This window comes from Castanea sativa, chromosome 11 (genome assembly GCF_040712315.1).
Source record: "Castanea sativa cultivar Marrone di Chiusa Pesio chromosome 11, ASM4071231v1".
Taxonomy (NCBI): Eukaryota; Viridiplantae; Streptophyta; class Magnoliopsida; order Fagales; family Fagaceae; genus Castanea; species Castanea sativa.
Window position 1 is genome coordinate 20,403,503 of NC_134023.1, and position 26,038 is coordinate 20,429,540.

General features: G+C 31.9%; 2 protein-coding genes across 2 annotated transcripts; one reads left to right on the forward strand and one right to left on the reverse strand.

Moving 5' to 3' along the window:
• The first annotated feature begins 14,424 nt into the window (after nucleotides 1-14,424).
• Nucleotides 14,425-15,328, forward strand: LOC142614832 (uncharacterized). Its single transcript, XM_075787470.1, has 3 exons — nucleotides 14,425-14,656; nucleotides 14,803-14,872; nucleotides 14,999-15,328. Exons 1-3 carry the CDS (start codon nucleotides 14,515-14,517, stop codon nucleotides 15,141-15,143), a joined length of 357 nt encoding a protein of 118 aa, XP_075643585.1. The 5' UTR covers nucleotides 14,425-14,514; the 3' UTR covers nucleotides 15,144-15,328.
• A 1,109-nt stretch (nucleotides 15,329-16,437) lies between these two features.
• Nucleotides 16,438-21,545, reverse strand: LOC142614831 (SNF1-related protein kinase regulatory subunit beta-2-like). Its single transcript, XM_075787469.1, has 5 exons — nucleotides 21,312-21,545; nucleotides 20,622-20,806; nucleotides 19,413-19,594; nucleotides 19,155-19,317; nucleotides 16,438-17,290 (listed from the first exon to the last, which is right to left on the reverse strand). The coding sequence occupies exons 1-5, from the start codon at nucleotides 21,313-21,315 to the stop codon at nucleotides 16,913-16,915; spliced, it is 912 nt and encodes a 303-aa protein (XP_075643584.1). The 5' UTR covers nucleotides 21,316-21,545; the 3' UTR covers nucleotides 16,438-16,912.
• Nucleotides 21,546-26,038: the final 4,493 nt, after the last annotated feature.

Here is a 26,038-nt window from a genome sequence, read left to right on the forward strand (position 1 = left end):
TATTTAAAGTCTAGAACTTGTAGAGACGCTTAGTAGCATTAAGCCTATTGTTTTTTAATAGGTCTACAAGAAAATTGAAATTGATAGATTTGAAGGTGTAAACCTTCAAAATCAAGAATAGTGGCAAAAAGATTTATTCAGAAAGAAAAAAAATTGTTCGACTATGAAAAGATTTTTTCACCAATAGTCAAGTTTGGCTCTATCTAGATTCTCTTATCCATTATATATCATTTGGATGAAATATGGCAATGGATATTAAGAAAGCTTCTTTTAGTAGCAATCTTAAGAAAGACATCTTTGTGATGTAATTAGACTTGTACATAACAAAGAACCAATAGTGTTTAGTATGCAAGTTGCTTAAATTCCATTTATGGACTAAAGCAAGCATCTAAATCATAAAATATCATCTTTGATCAAGAAATCAAATTGTTTGATTTTGATCAAGTATTAAAAGGCTTTATGTGTGTAAAAGCTAGATAGAATAATAATTTTCTTAATGTATGTTGATGACATTCTAATCATTTAAAATAATGTAAAGATAATGTCATTAATGGAGTTTTTAGTTGTCTAGTCCAGTTTGATATAAAGTACTTGGGAAAGACTGGTCACATCCTAAAAATTAAACTTTGTAAAAATTCAGAATTTAGGATGTTTGGTCTATCTCAAACTACTTAAATAGATTAGATTCTAGCCAAGTATAGCATGTAATACTTCAAGAATGGATTCTTTCCTTTTAAGTTTGAAGTTCCTTTATATAGGATTGTGGTCCTAAGACATATAAAAGGAAGAGCATATTAAGACGGTTCCTTATATCAAATTGAAAGGAAGTCTTTACGCTATGCTACATGCTAGGCTAAATATCTATTTTGCGGTGGGCATGGTACGCAAATATCAATTAATCAAAGATCACTTAATTTAGTGGGATTAAAACATATGCTCAAATATCTAGGGAGAATGAGGGATTATATGATTGTCCACAAAAGTGAAGTTTTGATAGTTACTGGATGTACAAATACTGATTTGTAGTTTGATTGTGATTCATGAAGTTGGACTTCAAGATATGTGTTCATCCTAGGTGGTGAAGATACACATTATGAAGTTGAACTTCAAGATATGTGTTCACTCTAGGTGGTGAAGATACACATTAAGTGTAAATAGTATCTTCTCATTAAAGAGATATAAGTACATGAGAAATAGTAGTAGAAAAGATAATTTATATAATAAATCTAGCTGTAACTTGTTTCCAAGTCTTACCTTAGAGTGATAATGAATTACTCTAAAGGGAAATAAGTGTCAGATATATGATAAATTGTTTTTGAGGGCAAGTGGGAGATTGTTGGGGTTTATGCCCTAAAATCCAATTTATTGGCATGTCATAAATAATTAAATTGTTTAGTTATATGAGACTATTTATAAATGAACTAATGGGACATTATCTTAGTCCATGAGATGCGTTGTATGTGATTTATGTGATTTAGTCACAGAAGATGTAAATCACAAGTTCCTTGTAAACTCAAAATGTAGTTCGTAGTCAGTGATGAGATTGGGCGTTTCATCTGCGAAGACTATAACATATCAACTAAGATGATTTGTCTTGATCATGTAAATGAGGATTTCTAGTTGGTATGTTGCTATATTTTAAGAGTTAAGACATATTAAACTGGACCGCTGTGAGATTTATTATTCTCTTAACGACTGTCAAATGAATAATAACTCTCATGACTTCTTTTTACATGAACTCTTAATCCTGAGAGAATAATGGACCTGATCATGAGATGTAGGTTGCTTTGATATATCAAGAGTGAGATCTATTAGTCACGGTCAAAATCTCAGTATGTTGGGCAACCACATTTAGTGTTGATGGAACATACATTCTTAAGATGGAATTCATAATCTCTTAACAGAGATACAAACTATTCTCTTGAGATAAGTTTAATAGGTTTGGTTATTTAGAGAGTTAGACCCAACTACTTTAGTAAGGAGTTACTAAAGTATATATTTATGGAATTGAATTTCATAAGTATATAACGAATAACATAAAGGATTAAACCGGGTACTCAAGAATTAAGATGTAGCAATCTTCAAAGTGGCAGTCTATATTCATGACTTTGTATTACTATGAATATTTTATGAAGGGATTGCATGTATAATAAATTCTTGGGATATAATTTATAGATAAGGCCTAGAATGCAACTATATTTATATAGTGGTATTAAATATAGTTAATGGTAACTTTAGACTTGTCAAGAGTTGACAGAAAAGCCCAAAGCCCATTGGAGCTAGTGTCTTATTGGTCCCTTTTGGTCCCACTCCAAGCCACACACAAGAGCCCAATTGGAATGGCCCAAAAGGCTAGCCTAATTAGATAATCAGTTATATATATAAGGAGAGAAACATACAAAATTTTATTAAGGTCTTCATAAGACTTTTCATGAGGGTTTTCATGAAGAATATATAGGAAATAAAATGGTTTGTATGTGAGTGTTGGACACTCTCTTATTCTCTCCCTAGAAACTGATTAAGAGACCACACTTCTTGGGCATCAAGTGGAACTAGAGTGAAGATTAAGAGTGTTCCCAAGTACTTATATTTAGATTTTTTTGAATTTCACCATACCAAGGTACGCTTTCTTGTTCTCAAATTTTGAAACTTACGTAGCACATGTTATCAATTGCGAATGAAGTAGTATCATGAATTTTTCGCTGCATATGTTTAGTATGCTATACAAACACGTGATTTTCCAACACATATTACCTACGAAAGCAAACCTGGTTCATCATAAAGTCTTAAGGGATAGTTGTTGTGAAGAATGTCAGAGGGAAGTTGATCGGGCCATTTATTTTGGGGTTGCTCTAGAGCCCGTGATGTTTGGCGCAACTCAAAGCTGTTTCGAAATTTTGACAGCTTACGTTTCCACTCATTTATGGATGTGTTATGGTTTGTGATGATGGAGGAGTAGTGGGAACAAAGTCGGGTTAAGAAGGTCTTAATGATAGCTTAGGCCATTTGGACGAATAGGAATGAATGTAGACATGGAGGAGTGAAAAAGACCAGTCAAAGGCTGTTGCAGTGGTCCTTGGACTATTTAGGGGAGTACCAAGCATGTTCTATGGAACCTGGTGGTCTGACGCCCTCTGTTGTTATGAACTGGACCCCCCCCCCCCCGCCCGCCTCCAAATCAATATAAAATAAATGTGGACGGTGTTGTGTTTAAGGCTCAAAAAGCCGCAAGTGTTGGGGTACTAATTCGGGATGCTGGCGGCACGTTGATTGGGGCCTGTAACAAGCGGATTATAGCTCCTCTAGGGGCCATTGAGGCGGAGGCAAAAGCTATAGAGGTTGGGTTGCAATTTGCGAAGGACTTATCTATACAGGAGTTTACGTTGGAGAGTGACTCCCAGACTTTGATACAAGTTTTGTTGGAGTAGTCCCCACCGCCTTCTTCTGTTGCTGCTCTGGTGTATGGGTCTTTGGCTGCTTCTCACACTTTTCTCTATGTGGACTTCTCTCAGATGGATCGTAGAGGCAATAGGCCAGCTCATTTACTAGCAAGACATGCTTTAGGCATTGCTAATTTTTCAGTTTGGGTAGAAGAGGTTTCTTGTTTCTTAGGACAAGCTCTTGGCCAGGATGTAATTGTTGCTTTTCAAAGTTAATAATAGTATGATAGTATTTCCTATCCAAAAAAAAAAACCTCACCAAGACATTGCTTATTTGGGTTGCGCCCCTAACATTGTTGATAGGTTGGTTTTGCCTCTTATCATTGGATTATCTAAACCCTTGATTAATTATAGTCCCACCTCGATGCCGTCTCTATCATATGCTAATTTGAACTCAACAATACAAAACAAATTAAATAAAATCTAATGAAATTGTAGAAACCATGCATACAAATAATATCATCATCATCAATTATGCCCATCTCTGAATTCTTAATAGTGTTTTTTAAGGAGAGAAACTTAGGGAAGAAGACCTGAGGGTGAGGGATTTAAAGGGGGAGGTGGAAGGTAAACCATGTGGGAGAGAGAGAGGGAGAGATAGCTAACGGATTTGGAGAAGTAAAACAATTAAGCTCTGTTTTTTTCTTTTTTGGTTTCGTAACGTTTTGTTTTGTATTGTCTATTACTACATCTGGATTCCATAGATAGAAAATAAAGAGTCTATTGTTTAAATGGTTCCATTTTAAAAATAAAATAAAATAAAATAAAATCTTTGGCAAACTGACCTTTCTCCTAACCTCCTCCACAATAAAAATCATTTAATGCATTGATGTTAATGTTATGGTATCTGTTCATCAATATCAGCCCAATTGAAGGAGCTATCTTAATGAACCAGCAAATAAAGCGTTTTTTTTTTTTTTTTTAAAGAGGCAAATAAAGAAGTTAATAATTGATTAAGGTAAGGGAGTCATTAATTAACACATGGCTAATGACGTGGCTAATAACGTAACGATGAGGTGGCGCAACAGGGGCTCAGCAACAATAAATGTTACGCTTCAGTTTTTAGATATAACTAATGTTTAACCCGCGCAATGCGTGGGGTCATTTGAAATCTCATAAGTAAAAGAGAAATTTGGGTAATAAAATCACTTTTTAAAGAAAAAGTTTATTGCAAAGTGTGTAAGATTCGTTAGTTATCAATTTGGACCATTCATTCAACACACTATTATTTTAATCTTTTGAACTTTTATTACACCATTATTTCAATCTGAGTTTATGGTTTGGAACATTAAAAAATCTTATCATATTAATATGGAATTGAAAAGATTAAAATAATCTGAGTTTATGGCAGATATACATTCAATCTGAGTTTATCCAGCAATGTTTGTTGAGAATACCTGGTGAATGTTACAAATCTAATATGATAATTTGTAAAGGCAATATGACAGTCACAGTAACTTAGTAGTACATTCTGTTTACTTTTCTAAAGAAAAAAAAATAACAATACAATGAAATACATAAAGACTCGTAGAGTAAGGTAGTATATACATTAGAGTTCAGTTTTTTTTTCTTCTTTGATGCAATTTGCTTAGTACCTTTGATGTTTTTGAAGCATTTGGAGCGGCATTCTTCATGCCTTTCAACAAATGTTTCTCCTATTTCTATCTTTGGACTGGCTATGTACTTGTCCTTCCTTGATTTTCTTACAATTTCCTCCATTGTGTCCTGCAATAATTTGCATTCTTATGTATCATTTATATATATATATATATATATATATATATATAGTAAATTATGTGTAGACTAATGCTTGAATCATATAGTAAGCAAGGTGAAGGAAGAATGCTTCAATTACCTGATGTTTTTCAACTTTACATGAGTCATTTTGCTTATGTGAAATTTCCAGTGAAACTTGAAGGTAGAACAAATCTCTTGCCTGAAAATGCAGGGGTGGTATCTCCTCTTATAACTGCATCTTTCAGTCCTTTATACAACTCTATCCTTAATTTGTCTTGATTCTGTTTTACCCACATAAGCCGAATTTCTTCAATACATGTGTAGGCATCTACAACAAATTGTTGAAACAATCTACCACCATATACCGAAGTATGTCCCTCATGTTCACGTTCTTGCAATCGATATGCATAGTATTCTCTCATTGTAACATAATCAGTTTTATCAGATCTGATTCCATCTACATTACTATACAAAATGCCGAGCCTAAAACCATCCTCGCCATATGGGATCAAAAGGGGATATTGTAATGCCATGTATGAAGGATGCAGCACATTAATACGTTGTAACCCTCCTACTTTTAACTCAACAATAATATCACGATGTGCATTCTCAGCACCAATATCACCAATGATAATTGCGGCAATTTCTGAACATGTAGGCAGGTTATATTCTCTTCCATCTGTAGTTCGGGAGCCAATAAGGCGTAATCTTAAACGGTGAACATCAGTATCAAAGAAACGGTCTCTAGACATCCAAAATATCTTCACCAAAGTGTTTGATTCATCAAACATTTGGACCAATGCATCAACAATAGATGGATCAAGGTCACTATTAATTTCACCATTGCTAAAGACGTTCATTCTATTTTCAACTTCATTTTCAGTATCGTAGAAATATAATTGTGCAAATTGTGGATCCTGACCATCATTAGGAAGAAGAGTTCCAATTCTACAATGGTTTTGGCCATTAAGTTTGAAAATGTAAGGGTGTCTTCCATTGTTAATTCTACTATCTACTTTACCACCCATAGATGTCATTGCAAACATTGCATTATAACTTCTGATTAGAGTTCTAAACGTTTTAGATTGTTGACTACCAAGAGGATCTAAAAGCTCATCAATAAGAGGAGGTGCTTTCTTAAGCAAAGGTAACTTAACCTTACCCTTCATACAACAAAGAGAGAATTTTGGGTTCCTTGGCCTCTTAGATTTGATTGTTCTCTCTTCATACCATAAAATTGAACCGCAATGCACGCATACATAAGAAGGTGAGCCAAAATTCCAAGGTTCAATAAATTTTTCTATATGAATTTTAAAATATGAGAACAACAATAATGATGTAAACAAAAATGAATAAAAAAAAAAAAATTTCCTTGTAAATTTAAGTTAAGTCATTTACTCGGAAATTCTTCGCAACCACTCTCATTTTCTGATTGTTGGATTTGTTGAGGTATATCACAATTATTGAATCCATCTTCTACCAAAGTATCATTTGTACTTATGTATAATCTAGTTTCTTCATAGGAATGATCCATGCCAACATCAATATCTAATAATCAAATGTGAATTGAAAGTTTTATTTTCAATTTTTTATGAAGAATTTTTTAAAAAATTTATAAGTATAAAGTGGCAGAAAGAGAAACGAACCTCTTGACGCATAAAAATCCATATTTGTACCAGGTGACTGCACCATAGAGCAGTCATGCGTTAATGTTGTTCTATCTCTCTTGTTTTTTTTCCTCTTTTCAACAGTGACCATTCCCCTGGATTTCCTAGCCTGGATAAGTTTATTTTGTAAACTATTTTTCCTTTCATACCATTTTTTGCTGGATCGCCTCTCAAACATTAGCATCAGTCTTTTTAATCACGCTTGTCTTGCATTTTCCATTTTTTTCAAAAAGTCAGAAATGAGCTGCTATAAACTTGAGATCCTATAAAACATGTGATAGTGTGTTATATAATTAATCATAATTATTTAAAATTCAGAAAACATGGCAGGTTTATATAAATGAAATATTACAAATTTTGAATCAACACCAAACAAACACTGGTAGGGATAAATGCAGAGAGACTAAAATACATATATAAACAATGCTGGTCTAATTTGCAAGTATGTTTGATCATATGTAAAACAAATTAATAAAGTACTAATATACGTCATCAACATAGTCAATCTTTATTTAAGAGACAAATTTTCAATTGGTAATCATGATTTGGCTATTACAAACCCTTCATTCAATCAAATATGCCTTGCTCTTAAATTTTTTCTTAACACTTTCATGAAAGCCAAGTCATAAATAAACAAAAGCACCTAAACATAAGCACTCAATAAGACAGCAAGAATCAAGATTGATTACACTAAAGTTCCTCAAATTTTTTAGACTTTGCTTCAAAATTACACAGAGATAGATTAGATTATACACACATCCAAGTAATGGAATTCATGAAGCTTTTCACCCACTATTAATTTAATCTTCTATTCATAAAATAAATAAATAAAATTAAAGCATCTATAAGCACTCAATCCAAAACACTAAGATAAACACAATAAAAATAAAATGAATAAACAAAATAAACAAAGCTAACAATATCAACATTTAGAAAAGCCTGCCAATAAACTGTGCTTAATAGCCTGAGCAATACAAAAATTAAAAGAAAAAAAGTTTAATAAGCAGCAGTACAAAGCTTTAAAAAAACAAAGTCTAATATGCATTCTAGTAAATCAGAGGCATATATCAATAACGAAATAATAGTAAAATTAATTATCAAGAAGAAAAACAACAAAGGCAATCAGAGAAAATGCAGTTCAATCTGCAAAAACTCAGTAATTAACATTTAAAACCAATAATTTTACTTACTAAAAATTACAAAATAACTTTACTTCTCAAACATTCAGTTCTTAAACCATCCATCTTACAAATATGGCTACTAACAAAACATAGAATACAAAATGAAACATTTTATGAATCATATACTTATTTAGAGCAGCCCAAACCAGAAAAACCTACAAACATTGAAAAAATAATGGTAAGAAATCAACCATTATTGAACAACAAATATGTTTTATCCTACACATATTCAAGAGCTAAAACCCATGATGCCACCCAAAAAAAAACTCTGAATTATGATAAATCAAGAAGAAAGCATCTAAATAAAGAGTATAACACATCAAGTAACAAAATGTTGACCATGGGTATAGGTGCAGCAGAAAAGAAGCGAAACAGAGTGGGTGCGAAATTAATTATTGGAAAGAGGGAGAGGTTTTATTTTGCCGTTTTTTCTTTTACCAACTGCCTATCCCTATGAATGCAGATCATCTAATGACTTAGATTGTCCTTGATGACAATAAATAATCGAAGATTATAATCTCAGGCCAAAACATTGAAAGAGAGAGAATAAACATCCAGATTTTAATTCAAATTCAAATAATAAAAAACAGTGGTGAGGATGTGAAATAAGTAGAAGGGAGAATTGGCTAAAGAAATCAATTTGTAAAGACAGAAGCTGGCTAAAACATGTAAATCAAAGCCAATTAAAACAGGATTACAGTAACTGAACAAAATGTAATTCTAAATATGAGATAAGTAAAAAGAAAATCAGCATTCAAGCAAACTGTATTAATTTACTTCAGTAAGAGAAAGTGTATCATGCAATCAATGACATTTTTTTCCCATGAGTGAGGCTGGGTTTGGGATTGGCTTTAATTGTATATGATGCTCTCACATAACTCCATAGGTCTCATGGTTATTAGATGAAATGGATTGGGCTTTTTTAGCTTAAGGTATGGGCCTACCCACATGAGAAATTGGGAAATGTAATAAACCCACAATAAGAATTTATTTGGAACTTTAATTCTGAGATTTATGTGTATTTGGCAATTGTCTGATTTGGAAATATGCAATGGCCTTATTGAATGTAATTTTTGTGATTTCTAATCTTAAATGTCATCCAAACTTCTGCTTAAAAAAAAAAAAATCCAAACTGACAAAAGAAATTCCTAAAACCTATTTTTGGACAACCGGCTTTTAACTTCTACCTTATTGACCATAGGGCAAGGTTGCACACTCTAGAATAAAGGTTGCTAAATGTAAAACACAATGTCTACACATAAAAAATAATTAGTATATGAGAATGTAAATATATTCAAATAATTAAAGGTAAATATTTGAAGTGAATATTTTAAAATTAAAAGTCTTAGTTAAATAAATTTAATTAAATAAGTATGTAGCTAATGTATTAAAAATGAGTTCGGTCTGTTTTTTTAATAATCAGCATATATAGAGGTCGACCTGATTTATAGATGGCCTTTCATGATTCTAGGGTTCTACTATTCTTGTCGATGCCATAAACATTAATATTCATAACAAATCAATATTCAACCATTATTAAATGGCAAACATGTTTTTCCTTACATATATTCAACAGCTAAACCCCATGACGCCACTCACAAAAAAGCTGGGCTATGATAAATCAAAAAGAAAGCATCAAAGTAAAGAATATAACAAATCAAGTAACAAAATGCTAACCTTGGGTATAGGTGCTGCAAAAAAGAAGCAAAACAGAGTGGATGTCAAGTTTTCTTTGAGAAATGTGCCGTTTGTTTAGAATGTGGCAATTTAAGTCAATCCAATACATGAATATGGTGGAGGTACCAAATGCAGGCCATTAAAAGCATAGCAAAATAATAATAATAATAAAGTCATGACAGTTTAACAATTCAGTAAAATACAAAATAAGAATACATTGAATTAATAAAAAAATGAAGAAAAAAGCATATTAAAATATGCAATTCAGAGTCTAATCAAAACCAAACAGATCAACGGAGAAAATTTAATTCAAATTATGAGATAAATAGAGGGAAAATCAGGCTATCTAAACCTCTTAGTTTGATGCAGCAACTCTTCTTGCAAAATACCCGTGTTGTGCCTGGCAAAAAACTCAGCATTCAACAAAATGAAAGGGTAAGAAGTTTTTAAAAACCGCAGCAAAGAAAGATGAAAGAGAGAATACAAAAGAAGCGGAAGCAAACATTGTAATATGGTTTGAGCTGCAAAAAATATGAAAGATTGTTTTAGTTTTTAACAATCTGTTGGCTATTTCCCATATGATGATGGCAAAAAATTTGGCTTCCATTAGCCAAGGATATATAAAATAAATACTTAAAGCAAAACTAACATCAAACAGTAACACTTTTTGACACAAAGTGAGAATTCTTATGGGATTAATTAACAATCCTGGGGTCAAAGAAAGAAACTCTGTAGTCATAAATATTTGAAAGTCATTTTCAAAAGATGAATTCTATTGAAAAAAACTGCACTGATGTAGTTGTATATCGATCTCAAATTAATGGGAGAAAGGAAAAACACCAATGAAACTTGGGAAGAAAGAGAGAGAGTTATTTATAAGTCAGAAAAGGATGATACAGGTTGAGATCAAAACCTTTCTTTTTGATAGAAGCAATAAAGACCTAAAATAATAGAGCACATTTCTACTTGCAAATGAAATGCTTCCCATCAAATCAACTAAATTCCAACTTACACAAATTTCTTTGAGAATTACCTCAACTTGTGGGTTTTTGCTTAATTTGTCTAATTATTTAAGCACTTGACTTAATTTAGGTTAGTTTGGAAGCTTGGACAAACTTCATTTTATATATAATTACTATAACAAATCATTAAACAGATAAATACAAAAATAATAAAAAAATTAGAAACTCTCTTTCAGATAATGGCAGGTTCATGCAAAACAATATAATGTATCCAATCCAGTCAAAATACCCCGACCTAAATCAGATATAACCACAAATTAAAAAATAAAAATAAAAGTTAAAAACCAAAAAACAGAAACTATACTGGTGGAGGGAATGGGTTCGACGATGGAAAAATCAAGGGCAAAATCCCTTATGTTACTAGGACATAAAACCCCAAATTATAATTTTTGCATAGAAAAAGGAACAAACCCTTCTATTTTTCAAAAGGAGTCAAAGAAGAATCTTAGACAATTCAGTAAGAATTTTTTTTTGAAAAGTAGATATATAGAAAGGTAAGGTGCTTATTCTTGTAGTATAAACACCTGGTCTTAAACTAAAAACATATACACATAGGAGATTTAATATGCTAATCCGAAAAGGAAAATCAATGGCGAAAAGTTTCAAAAAACCAAAATAGAAAAGAACGCTGACCTTTAGAAAAATTTTGTTGCAGAGGAGAGATGAAGCAGAGCAGCAGATCAAATGGCGATGGCCGTACATACGAATGTCCACTGGATCCCAAGTTTTTTTTTTTCCTTCTTCCCTTTCTCTGTGTCACAGTATTGGTAGGCGATTTTCTTTTAGAGGGAAGATGTTAAGCGTAGTCTGATGAAAAGAGATGGCTAGGGTTTTTTTAACTGCAATTTTCTTTTTTTTTAAACCGGGCTTTATTTTTAATATACCTAAAAAGGCAGTCAAACGGTGTTTTTAAAATTTTTTTAAAAAAAAAAACAGATCGGTTATTTAATTTATACCTTTTTTTTTTAATTGCAAACGTTGCAGGGTTTAAAAAGCCAAACGTTGTAACGTAGAATAACCCATGACTACCAAGGCTTGGGGAGCCGATTTTTTTAAAAACTATATACGTGTCTGAATTTTAAATAGGCAGTTATCCTATTTGTCAACACCTCCTTAAATGTAAGAACCAACTTTCTCTCAGTTTCTACTATGATATACAAAAATTTAATATAGATATAGATATAGATATAAATTAGCAAGGGCAAAATGAGATATCCTTGATCTTTGAGCATAGCCGATGAGTGAAAAAAATTTTACTTCTTATTAGGTGGCCCAGGGGCCAGAAGTGGTAGAATTCTAGCAATCTCAAGCTGGTCCATGTTGAGGTGTTGACGGACACATTTTGGCAGAGGGGTAGACCAAGTATTCTTTATTAAGGAGACCAAGAAGTTAAGTAAATGATGCAGAAATTTTGATAGTCTTATTTTTTTGTTCTGAATAAATACTTTATTGCTCAACCCGAAATAGGTAGAAGCAAAAGAATTGAGCTAAATTCCATCTCTATTCAAAACCTGCAAAATAGAAGAAGGCAAATTTGATATGGAAATTGGCCTAGTCCAGCTTATAAGGATTGTCCATTGAGCCAAAAGATGGGCAGAGACATTGATCTCCCTACAAATAAAGGAAGTTTTGATAGTCTAGAGGTAATGTTCGACTACTTATAGATAAATTAAAGTTTGTATTTTTATGAATTCTTACACCATGTAGTTGACATAATCTTTTAAGTTCATCATAATTGGCAGTGACACAAAAAGACAGTGGATATTTGATGGATCCTATTCCAATGGAACTTCAAGCTACTAATCAATATAATGGTGGTCTATCCAAAGGCGAACATGGTAGATATTGTACTTTTCTACCCTAAAAACTATTACATTTACAACTAATAATAATTTGATGATATATTAATGAAAATCGTACATGTAATTGATCTACAAGATTTTGAAGAACGGTTGTATACTTTATAATTTACTATAAAAACAAAACAAATAAAAAAACACACGAGAAAGGAATAAATAGTCTTGTATACAATCGTTAAGAACTTTGCAAATGATTTGAAAACGTTTAAAACGATATCCTTCTTGAAATTAGGAGTGTAGTAAGGGAACATGCTGAGCATATGAACAAAAAGGAAGATTAAAATGATATAAAAAAAATTATTAAAATAAAATCGACAATAGAACCCTCATCTCAAATCCAATACATCAAGGAGTTGTTTGGTAAGAGTATTTAAATATAATTTTTTGTTTTGCAATTCATGAAATGGTGGGTCCCACACTTTAATTTATTGTTTGGCTAATATTTTCTAAATACAGTTTTCAAAAAACTATATCATATTTTCTTGATTAAAAACAGGATTTTGAAAACGGCTTAGGGGGTGTTTTCAGGATACTGAAAATGTTTTTAATGATATAGTTGTACAGTAGACCCCACATATTTATCCAAATTCTTTTATCTCTTAAATTTAGAAATTTATCTTTGTCACAAAAAGAATTCTCACATTTCAAATTTGAAACTTATCATTAAAAATAAAATGAAAAACGTGATGAGTTCTATTCTCTTATCATTATCCACACCAAAAAAAAAAATAATAATAATCTACAGATTCTACACGTTACTTTTTGTAAATGTATTTTTTTTTTAAATCTAAAAAATAGAAATAGTCTCCTAAACAATTATTTTTGTTTTTAGTATTTTGAAAATTGTTCATGAAAATAGGAGTCAAACACGTAAAATATAAAAATTATTATCTGAAAACTAATTTCAATTTCAATTTTTTGAAAACCATTTTTATACTGTTTTGAAAATAAAAACAAAAATCTTCCTACCAATTAGGCCCCAATTATCTCTAGACCTCGATTTGTTTGCACAAATCAAATAGATTCCTCGGCCCAAAAGCAAACAATTGGGCCGACGATAACCGGTTTGTAACAATGCTGTGAAATTTGTAATTGATTTCTCAAATAGTTAAATATTTTATAATCACACGATTTTAATGACATGAAACCTATGTAATTTATTTATATATATATATATATATATATATATAAAGTTAGGATTAAATTATTTATTTAAAATAAATAGTTAAGATTTGATTGGGTAACTTACAAAAAAATAAAAGTGTGGAAATTGTAGAATTAGCCTAGATTTAGATTAATAAATTAAATTGCCATCCCTCCCTCATAAACAGATATTTTGATGGGCCAGTTATATTCATCGTGACATTAAAGCAACCCATAATAGTCCCCCGTGAAAATTGAGCTCCTTAAAAAATGAAAGAAAAAAAAAATTCTTCAGAGACCATGTGGAAAAATCATGATTGGACTTCCAAGCTTCTTGATTTCTCAACCAGATGAGATGAAACAATCGGTTATTGTATTTTTTTTTTTTATTATAGAGTTTTAATATATAACATCCGCTTATGATGATTATGCTCTTTATCATCATACCAAAACACCAATTAGTTTTTAGTTGTAGGCGAAGATTAATTTTCAGATCTCTTATTCAACCATCAAAACTTTACCAGTTAAACTAATTGAAATACTCCCTTATGTTATTTGATACACCAAAAGTGGAGGATATGCAATGACTAGTTTTGTCCATTCACTCTAGCAGCGAATCTACACCACATATCTGAAGAGAGTGATTCACTTTAGGGCATGTTGATCATATATTGGTCACACAAGGTTATTGTTAATATCAGTCCCCACCACATCCATATCCAGAACTAATATATGTGATGGTCAAGAAATGAGCAAAGAAAGCATACAAGAGTTCCAAAAAGAAAAAAATGGCAGCCCAAATGACACTCTCTTCCTCTCTCAGCACCCAGTTTCTCCCATCACCTAAGCCATCATTATCATCCCCTTTCTCTTGCACTTACATTTTACCAAAGACAAGGGTCCATCAGTTCAAAATATGTGCAGACTTGGGTAAGAGATACTCTCTTATTATTGTTATTTCACCATATTTAACTGTATTTTCTCAATTTTCATTGTTATTGTTTGCTTTTGTTCAAATCTTGAGTAAACTTAGACTCAAATAATAGCTTTAGAGGTTAAAATTTTGGTTTTGATAGGTGGTGGGGAAGGAGAAATCAGAAAGGAAGGAAAGAAGAAATTCATAACTAGAGAAGAAGAACCAGAACAGTAAGCCTTCCACCCATTTGTAATCTTAGCTTTAATAATTCAACCAAGTTGATCTTCAACAAACATGTCATTGGCATTGCTAATGGTTCAAATTGGCAATAATTGAAAGGGGTTTGCTAATTGCAGGTATTGGCAAACAGCAGGAGAAAGGGAAGGGGAGAATCCCATGATGACTCCTCTTCCTTATATTATCATATTTGGAATGTCTACACCTTTTGTAATCTTAGCCATTGCTTTTGCAAATGGATGGGTTAAGGTCCCTGTTCGATGAATTGCTTGGGACTGTTGATGCAAGCAGCAGTGTTACATGTCATGAATGTTCAATCTTTTTAGAAACCAACAATTCTCAAAGCGTATGTTCTTCAACAATTGCTTGAATATGTATTGAGTTTTTTTAGATGAAACGTAGCAAGTAAATTACTATAGTTATTTGCCGGTAATAACCATTTCATACTAGTTACATGTCCACTTGCTCTTGCTTAAGCAAAAATTTTGATGACAGAAGGGCAACAAGCACAAAGGGATTTCTTGACTTGTCTACCCTTTACTGCAACTGATTGGTTTAACAACTTCCTTTATGATTATATTTGATTCAAATAGGATGGTTTAGACAGCATGTGAAAAAGGAGAGAAAATCCTTCTAATTGATGACAAAGATCTGCTTTCACTGTCACCAGTTACAAAATTGATGATACATCAGCCAGTCCTAATTTATCCCACTTTGTATACTGCATAACTATATAACTACATAATCTTGGTTGTCAAGAATTCTTATGAAAATCAATACACTTTTTTTCTTTTCTTTTTTCTTTTTTTGGTTAAAATGCAGGCACAGAAGAAATGGTAATCTTCATAAACGTTGATTGCTCATATTTTAAAGCGTGTGCAACATATAAACTTGATTGAATTTGTGCATAATTTAAAATATAACAGAATAGGCTTAAGATTCCGATCATTTCAAAGAAGGCTGTCGATTGAAAATTTTAGTTGAACAATATAATATGGGTTCCCACCACCACCCAACCAAAAGAAAAGGGGTTAAGGTTAGCTCCAAACCAATTAGGAAGAATTTCTTCCAATGGATTACGTTGCAGTTTATAAGATTATTCATGTATATTACTAAAACAAATCACGTGATTCACGAAAAGAGTCATATTATTAAAACTACATATAGATAGTTTTTTCAATTGTCACATAATGGGCTATAGGGATGATAATTTCAAACTAGTTTGGAGCTAAATCTTTTCCAAAGAAAAGGCATAATAGGGCTACATATCTCTGCTCTGGTCATTATTTTAAGTCACAAGCTTCTCATATGAAACCAAACCATGCTTTCTATGAAAGGATGTCATCAAATGCCATCAGATTCAAAGTGATACTATACACTTGGGTTATACTCACTAGTGAACTCTCGCAAATGCAGTCATATTACAATTTTCTTGGAAGTCTCCTCACAAATAGGAAGCTCACAAATGAAATTGGAAAGCACATAATTATGTCCAAAAATGAATATCAAATACACCAATGTGTTATATAACAAAAGATCCTATTTCTTTACTTAACTCTTTTCTCAGCCCACTAAATCTATGGTACTAAATCAATGAAAATAGTTCATCCAAATTACTAATTTAGTCTTATAACCATGAGGTGAAGTTCAATATGGTCAGCCAAGTATTACTTGTGTTAATTTCGTCCCTCAAGTATCAAAATCAATTAAATTTCATCTTTACATCTCATCTTCATTTAAATCATAATAAAATTAATGGATGTGGTTAATTGAGATTAAAACGGAAATTGTACAAATTCAAAATCAAGTAAATTTTAACTATTAATTTTGTTAAAATTAAAATGGTGAGGAAACACAAGGATGACAATGACTTGGTTTTACAAGTTGAGGGACTAAATTAACACAATTAATAATTGAAGGATTAAATTGAACTTTGTCCAAAAGTTGGAAGACCAAATAATATTTCCTAACCAAAGTCACTAATGTTAAATAAATCTAAATCTTGAAATATATAAAGGAAAAATAAGAAAAATTCATGGTGGTTTGGTTTTAAAGGCAGGCTTGTATAATATTGTGGTAATATATTTATCAGCAAACCTCTCTGTAGAGCTGACTATCACATACTGATCTTCATTTTCTTTGTGACCATATAGATGATTTACTTGTGAAAATTGAGGCCTTGGTAGAGACTGGTATACATCAAAGGAGCATGATGGCATATCCAAAATCGCTTCTTCTAGCTGTGGCGGTAGTTCTGGTGGTTGAATCTCGCAAATGTTACCTTCTTTGGTTCTATAATAAAAAATTTTGTCAGTGAAAAATTTGTTGTCATAACTTGATGGTGGGGAAGGAGGAGATTCAAAATCAGACAGATTTGCAAAACCCTTTGAAGGCGCTTGCAGGACATCCTCCTACAAGGTGAAACCAAATTAGATTAAATAATGATTTAAATCCATTGTAACAAGCTAAGAATCCAACTTCAGAAAGGCATTCAAAATCTGAAACATTACAGGAAGAAAATTAAAATTTCTTATGCAAAATCACCAAATGGAAATAATAGCTGAAAAATATCAACAGATGTAAATTAAGTCCCAACACTTTTGAATTACAGCTAAGCACAAAATTTAAAAGATATCAATAATATATATTTGATTATACCATGGCACTAAAAGGGTGACTGGATAAGAGTGGAAATGATCAAGATAAAGGCTTTTGTGCCTCTTTTGCTAACTGTGTAGCAATAGCATCCATTTTCCTTTCATCTTTACCTTTTTTCTTTTTTCTTTTTTGATAAGTAAGAATGTTATATATACAAACGGCTACTTTATGCATGAAAAACATAGAGCAAACCCAGAAAATACAAGAAGAAGAAAACAAAGAAAAAACATAAGAAAATCAATCAACAAATTAATTACAAAAGAGAAAGAGAGCTAAGAAAAGAAGGAAGCGAATCACTAGTCGTGAGTCGCCATGCCTGAGACCAATCAAAAAGAGTCCCGCTAAAAAAAGCAAGCATCTAATCACCGGAACTATCCAAATCCTCAAAAGTCCACCGATTCCATTCCTTCCAAATATACCATAAGATGCACAACGGAACTAAGTTCCAAATCTAAGACGAATGCTTCCCTAACCAATTCCATCAGCCAAAAAGTAAATCTAGAATCGATCTAGGTACAACCCAAGACAAGCCAAAAGTTATAAAGACAAAGCTCCAGAACCAATAAGCCATATCACAATGAAGAAGTAAGTAGTCTACCATCTCTCCACAATGTCGGCACATAATGCACCAGTCCACAAAATCCAATCCCCTCAATCTCAAGTTATCACCCGTTAGGATCGTATTCCAAGCTACACACCAAACAAAAAAAGAAACTCGCCTAGGGGCCTTTGCTCTCCATATACCTTTCCAAGGAAAGACAATTGAGAGAGAATCCTGCAATTTGTTATAATACGATTGGATGTCAAAATCTCCATTAGGCTTCAACTTCCATCTCATCCGATCTCCAACATCCATTGGAGGAGTATTAGCACCCAATATACGAAGAAAATGCAGCCCTTCATCCATCTCCCTATCATTAAATTCTCGAATAAATCGAACATCCCAAATTCTTCTATCCTCCGCCCCTTGCCTTGACAAAGAAGCTTCTACAAATACCTCCTTATCAATGGCAATACCATACAGCGTTAGGAAAGCCAATTGGAAAAGTTGATCCACATACCACTCATCCTGCCAAAATCTCACTCTATTCCCCAACCCAACCACAAACTGACAAAGGACTAGGAGTTTTAGGAGGGAGTTCAAATGAAGATAAAACATAAGCTAAGTTCCTGATCAAAACTTGTCATGACAATATCATGTAATTACAAGGGACCAGAAAGAGAACTGGTACTTCCATCAGTGTGTTCAAACAAAGGAAGTATAGAGACCGAGACTCTTATATGATGCAGCCTTATTTTATTTTTTTATTTGGCTGGAAGTACAATCAAGGAAAAGACATACTATCAAATATGAACAGTATACTGAATCCATAGCAATTGTATCCCTCAGGCGATAGGAGGGACAAACAATTTAGATATTTAATTTTATTTTACGGGATATGCTACCTACAATGTTATTAACATTGTTCTCATTGATACAACAGATGTGTAACATAAGTGAAAGATGAAACATTGTCAATAACAAGAGAGTGTGTTTGTGTGCTACCAATATTATTAATGACAAGAAATATTGTATCAATTTGTAAATAACACTCAAATAAAGAACCATAAAGTTACCTGCAAATATAAGATATTATAGTGATCTCCATAATTATCACAGATCCAATCCAAGTTTGAAGCGTATGTCAACACTCCATCAACAATAAAACAGTAGTAATGGATTCCAACTGGGAGCGCCATGGTTACTGTTGCATTTTTTACTGCATGTTCCAAGAACTCCCTGGTTTGAAACAAAAGAAAGTTTAGCATGTCAAATTATAAAGTGGAAGGATAAATATGACTCTAGTAGGAACTTGGAAAAGAAAAGTAATTTACATAGTCTGCCAGTTGCTCCATGACCCCACGAGACCTACTGAATTGCCACCATAGTTCCATGTGATCTTGACAGAAATCAATTTTCCAATGAGTTCTTCTTTACTATTTATTGTGCTTTGTGGCAATGCATGCACTTGGGACTGCATAAACTGACGAAGCGTTGGCATGGGAGTCACAAGCACCTATAAGAAGACTATTCTATAAGCCAATATCCATATTAAAGTGTCTGTGCGTGTTTGTGTGTGGAAACCAAATTTCATAAGAATTAAAGATCTTATGGGCAGTAAGTCCGTGTATAACTATAAGAATGCATATTATATTTTGGATGAATTTCTAAATTTATATGAAGAAAAGAATGCAAAACAAGAATGAATCTTTTAAATGTATAACTATCACCAGATTTCTTGACTGTCCTCAAGTGTGTCTCTCTATGATTGTGGAAACCAAAATTGTATAAAGGGTCATATGAGTATGCATTTTCACATGTATAGCAATAACTCAAATTTGCTAGCTACCCACTTTTAGCATGGTTAAACAGGGGTACTTACTCTCCAGAGATGTTCTTAACTTCTTATAGTAGTCTTTAAAAAACTAATTTTTGAAATACAATCCTATTTGTTTTGTGGCAATATATGTACCATAAAACCTGCCTTTTTTATTAACTAACTACCGAATAGCAACGGGGACATACTACCTGAGGAAACAAAACCAACTAGATTAGTCCAAAGCAACTACAAATAGGTTTCACAGCTTGACAATTCATCCTAATTTTGCAGCATGTAAGATCTTATATATTTTCATCCAATTTCCCTCAGCAAATGCATAGGAAACTTCACAGGAACCATCAAACTAATAATTGTCAAATAGTCAAAGAAGTGTAAAGAAACTCCACATAACACTGTATAACCACATATGACATATCCCACTTCCCATATACATACAGAGCCACACTTTTCAATGAATTAAAGTAGATATCTCTTTTATTCCCTAAAATTCCAAATTCAAATAACTGCTATTGATATAAACAAACAAACATGTGCCATTTAAAGATCTCTTTCTCTAAAATTCCAAATTCAAATAACTGCTATTGATATAAACAAACAAACATATGCCATTTAAAGATCTCTTTCTCCATAACTATTTTAAATAATAATAATATGCCTAAGGACAAGATGTTTCTGAAAATTAAAATTCGAGAGAAAAACTGACCTCTGGATTAAAAATGAAAGGTGGCTGGTAGGCTATGTGGTTATGTGGGGGACAATGAACAATGGGCATAGGCACCATCCCATAACCTTGTGTTGAGTCCATTAAATGGTCATGGTTGTCTTCCAAATTCTTAGCTCCAGAACAGCCTGTTCCATCGTTTCTCACACCAGCATTATTTCCCATTACTGAAAGCAAACAATCCCAGTTATATTATTGACAATTATTGTCAAAATCAGTGAAATCAGGATTCAAAACCATATTTTTATCACAGAACAATAACATTCATCGATCATAAAAAAATAAATAAAATAAAATAAAATAAAATAAAAAATCAGTACTTTCATAAAAAGAATAAATTATAAAAACAAAAACTAATGGAAGTAGAAAAAAATCACCATCCCCATCAACTGAAAAATTAGAAGAATAAAAACTACTGTATTAAAGTACAAATATGTGATGTTTCAAAAAGAAAAAAGATAAAAAGCAAAGAGCAAAGAAAACCACGCCTATAAACTAAAAACGATAAACAAAACAAGCCCATGAACAAAAATCAATCAAATTAATTGAGGGAAACCAGAAGAGCACAAAACCAAAGAAAAAAAAATTCCATGAAAATATATAAGGATGGAAACAGAAGAAACCCATAAAGAAGAAATTAAAGAAATACACAAGTCTAAGTTTGTGACATACCCATCTCTGCAAAAGAACCACACTAATACAAGGGATTGGCTGAAGGGATAGTAGCATTATTATTTGTTGGTTTAGTCTTTAAATCTCTCTCTAAGCTCTGCACTGTACAAGGAATCTGAATTGTGTGAATAACGTTATCAACAGTGGCTTTGTGTATAGTTCTCCTCCCATGAGTTGGGAAGATTCTATGTCTTTTTTCTTTTTCCTTCTTTTCTTTTTCTTTCTTTTTTTTTCGTTTTTGCTTCTTTTGACTCAAAAGATTCTATGTCTATGGGGTTAGACTTCGGGTTACAATGCTATGTTACTTGGTTTTCCTCTGCATCTACTGGTTCTGGATAATCATATAGAGGACTAATGATAACCTTTCACTTTACTATACAAAATTACATTTTTAAACCTGTAAAATTACCTTTTTAGACCTATTGCAATCTGAAGTTCTATATATTGTGTTGAGGATGGTGATGTAAGGATGATTTTTAGGACTAGGTTTGATTTTGTTCTTTTTTTCTTCTTTCTTCTTCTTCCAATGAGTTTAGGGATATAAGGGTTGTCCAAAGATTCACTCAAACGAATCCACCCGCTAGATTTGATTCAACTCATTCGGATTTGAGTTGTTTCAACCATGGTTTTAAAGCTTGGAACAATCAAAAAACCAAAAAAGGGTTCGATTCCCAGTTGAACCACCCGGTTTTACTGAATTGGTTTTGGGTTTGGTTCACGGTTGAACTAGTTGATTCTATCTGGTTTTTAAAGCCATGGTTTCATTGGCAAGAGGTAGTCAACTGAAAAAGTCCAAAGTTCCGAAACCCACCTTTAGCAAGTTAAGTAAGGTTTTCTCATTTAGGAATTCAATTCGACTCAACCCTTTCCATGCAAACACTCAAAAGTGAGATTTTTTATGAGATTTCCGTCGAGACATAGTAGAGAGATCTCGAGATCATCTTTGCCTCTCCTTATCACCACTAGCCTCCGACCATGATGTCATTGCTAGAGCTGCAACTACCGTCATCTTTTGCCAGTTTTCATCAAACCAACCACCAATTATGGACACATAAACAATTGAGTTGTAATTTCTGTTCAATTGATGGTGGTTTCTACCATCCCCCACCAAATTATGTCAAGTTGGGTGTTGGGTGAGTCCAAACCCGACTTGGCTTGACCCATGTACACTTCAAAACATAACATTTTTCCTTAAGTGTAGATATAGTCTGTTATGACTAATTGAAAAATAAATAAAAAAATAATGTGATTGATGAAGGTAGATGAATGAGTCGTTACTTTAATCACAAAAAGTCATATCAGCAATTGTAAAAACAAATATATATTAAAAAAAAATATATATAAAACATTATGTTCCAAACATTACAATTTTTATTAGGCACTTGCCAAGTATAGTTATAGTGATACTCCAAACCAGTTTATGAAATATGTGGTTTTCTTTTATTAATGAAAGTAATAACCACTTGCTTTTATTATTGTGGAGTACACGTCATGTTTATATTTCATAGAGCACTCACATCAACTATGGTAAAATGACATAAGGGGCAAATTTTGCCCAATAAACTCTAACGGTCACACATATTAGCTTATAAATTTATTGTGCAAAATGCATTTTTGCTATAATATTTGTGCAAATATACATTAGCACTGTAATTGTGCATTCCATGTTTTTCTATTTATTTATTTTTACATTTCTCGAGAATAAAAGAATAGTGTAAACAATGGCTATGGTTTGTAAAGAGAGAAACAAATTAAAAATAAATAAATTTTTTTTTGATATTTTGATGAAATAAAGTTAAAATAGATAATCTAATGTGAGTTTTTTGAAAAGCAATTAAGTAAAGAGAGGTGCTACGTCCACAATATTTTTACAACATTTTTACAACAAATCATAGGTGGTTAGTTGTTATTGGTTCAAATTTGAACCTAACACTAAGATTACTTTTTTGCCCCAACAATAACAACCAGTAACATCCTGCCACTTAGGATTTGTTGTAAAAATGTTGTGAACATATCATTTCTCTTAAGTAAAATAGAAAAAGTAAATTTTTAAGGTAAAATTATATTTTTCCTTATTTTCAATAAACCAACAAAGAAAAATTAATCCAAACACACCCTTACACATAATAGAAATCAAGGAGGAGTACTACAAAAAATATTAATGCGTGGGTGAGGAGATCAATTGTACATATGGATAATTGCAAGTGGGAAGGTACAAATGGGTCCCACACACATTGGGTTATCAAAGGGAGGGGGGGAAGGTACAAATGGGTCCCACACACATTGAGTTATCAAAGGGAGGAATTCTTTAGGGGTAATCTCAAAATACCAGCAAGAAATTTTGAATTTAAGATTTTATGGATATCATGAGACTTTAAAACCACTTAGCAATAATTATTATATGCTTATTCTATAAGCACCTTGCATTGGTGATTGATAGAAGGCAACTTGAAATTTTTTTCAATTTATATATAATATCTTTTTATTAGTATAATTTACCCTTGAAAATATGTTTGCACACTCTGGCTTAAATCTTACACACTCCGATCACATATTAGCCCAACCTAAAGCCAAACAACTCAAATTATTCCATGCTAAATTAACCAAACAACAATATAGAACACATGTCTCTCTAAGAGTAAAAAGAGAGTGTTTGTGAGTTGTGAGTGTCTCTATTTATTATAAATTTATATTATATGTATGCAAGTGTGTGTCTGATATTGATTATGTTTGTCATTTTTATTTGTTATAATGTTATTTGTGTGAATTGTGATGTGTGTGAATGTGTGTTGTATACCATAAATATAATTTAACTTTATATAATTTAACAATTAGAAAATACGGTGAGTTTGTTACATGCATGTATATTATCATCATGTTATAATAACTTTTTATTATAAATTTAGCAATTTAAGAACAAAAAATAGTAAAATTAGTCATTTTTTAAGTATTTGACTAATTACGTAGACATTTAGTATATTATTTATGTAGGATGAGTGTTGATGTGTTGGCTAATTTAATACAGTGCCAATGGGTTAAGTTTTGTCATTTAGTTTAAAATATTTTTATAAAAATAATGACAACTTCATAAATGTTATACAAATTTAAAAAAATAAAATGGTCACACTTACCCATATCAACAATAAATAATGACAATTGGTAATAAACTATCGTGAAATAATTTTAAAATATGAAAACTCTTAGAAAAAAATAGTAAAATTTCATGTATTTGTGTTTTTTTTTTATTGATAACTCGATATTTTTTTATTAAATTTTATTTTATTTAAGTATTTTAATGAATACCCTAATCAAAATTCCTAAAATCACCACTGATGGAATGACATACCGTGCTGCTTGTAAAGAAAAATTTTATTATGTAATTACTTTCGGTGTTGAAGACAAAGTTTTCTTAGGTCATATGTTACTTTTAGTAATAGCTTTCTATAATGTGCATCTAAATTTATGTTTATTTGATATTGGAATTTGTCTTTCATACTTTACCTTGAAGAATAGTTTATGATGCTTGATAAAATAAATAAATAAATATATAGATAGGAATTCATGGAAACCAATGTTAAGGAAAAGCATACCCTAAGATGTCATTCTTCTTTTTTGCATGTTTGAGATTTTTTATATTATAATATTTTGCACTTTATTCTTGGGTTGATGACAAATTCCTGCATGGTGCAGCATGCCTAGATTGGAACTTCAAACTAGCATAAACCCTATAGTTAAATTAGAAACATGTCAGGTCTAAAAGATAATATGCCTCTATTGGCTTGAACTCTCAAGTCTCCACCAGTTAATACATTATCTAGTAAAATTTAGATTGATCCAGAGGAAAACATGCTTTTGAGTTTTGCTGATTTTTTTTTTCCCTATCTTTTGGGCACTTTACTCTTACCTAGTCACATAGTTCGGATTTTTGCAAATTGCTCCAAGTCTTTTGAGTATTAAATCAATAAAAAGAGAAGGGAGGAAAAAAAAAATTAATCTTAAACACCTAGATGAAGCAACTCACTCCTAGGCCTCCTTTAGAATAAAAATGATGCAAAATGTATGGTAAGAAATCAAAAACATCATGTGATTTTTTTTTTTTTTTTTCTAAAGTAGCTATCGGTTACTTTCCATGACTGCACCTATGAAGCTACACTAACTTTTTGAAAGAGAATATGTACTATAAATATATGCTACTTGAGCATGCTTTGATTACCCCCATTGTAAAGAATAAGTAGCGAGCTAGAGAGATACATGTTGTACCACTAGAAAAAAGTTCGGTGGGAAGTGGGCATCTCTTGTTATTTATCCCATCATTTATAAAAAGCTCAAAGTAATGCAATGCTAGCAAATCCTCGGTTTAAAATTTCATCTTTTAGGTAGGTTTCATTTAACTTAACTGATAAGGTTTGGAGTTTGAATCTCACTTATACTAAAATCTAATTGATATCTTAATTTGATAATAAAGAGCAATTATAATAGAGTAGACGCCAAAACTCAAACATATCTAAAAAGAAAAATTATCCTTTGGCCTTTTGAAACATGCATGGGAGTGAGAGTTTAACGAGACTGATGAGTGATCTTCTACTTCAAGAATCGTTATGGGCTCATTCTGCGTAGTGAAGCACATCGTTAGAAATGAATTCTTGGCTTTTGGGCCCAATTAGTCTTGCAAGATAGAATGGGGTTTGAAAACATTTTTTTGTGAAATAATGAATGGGTCCAATTCT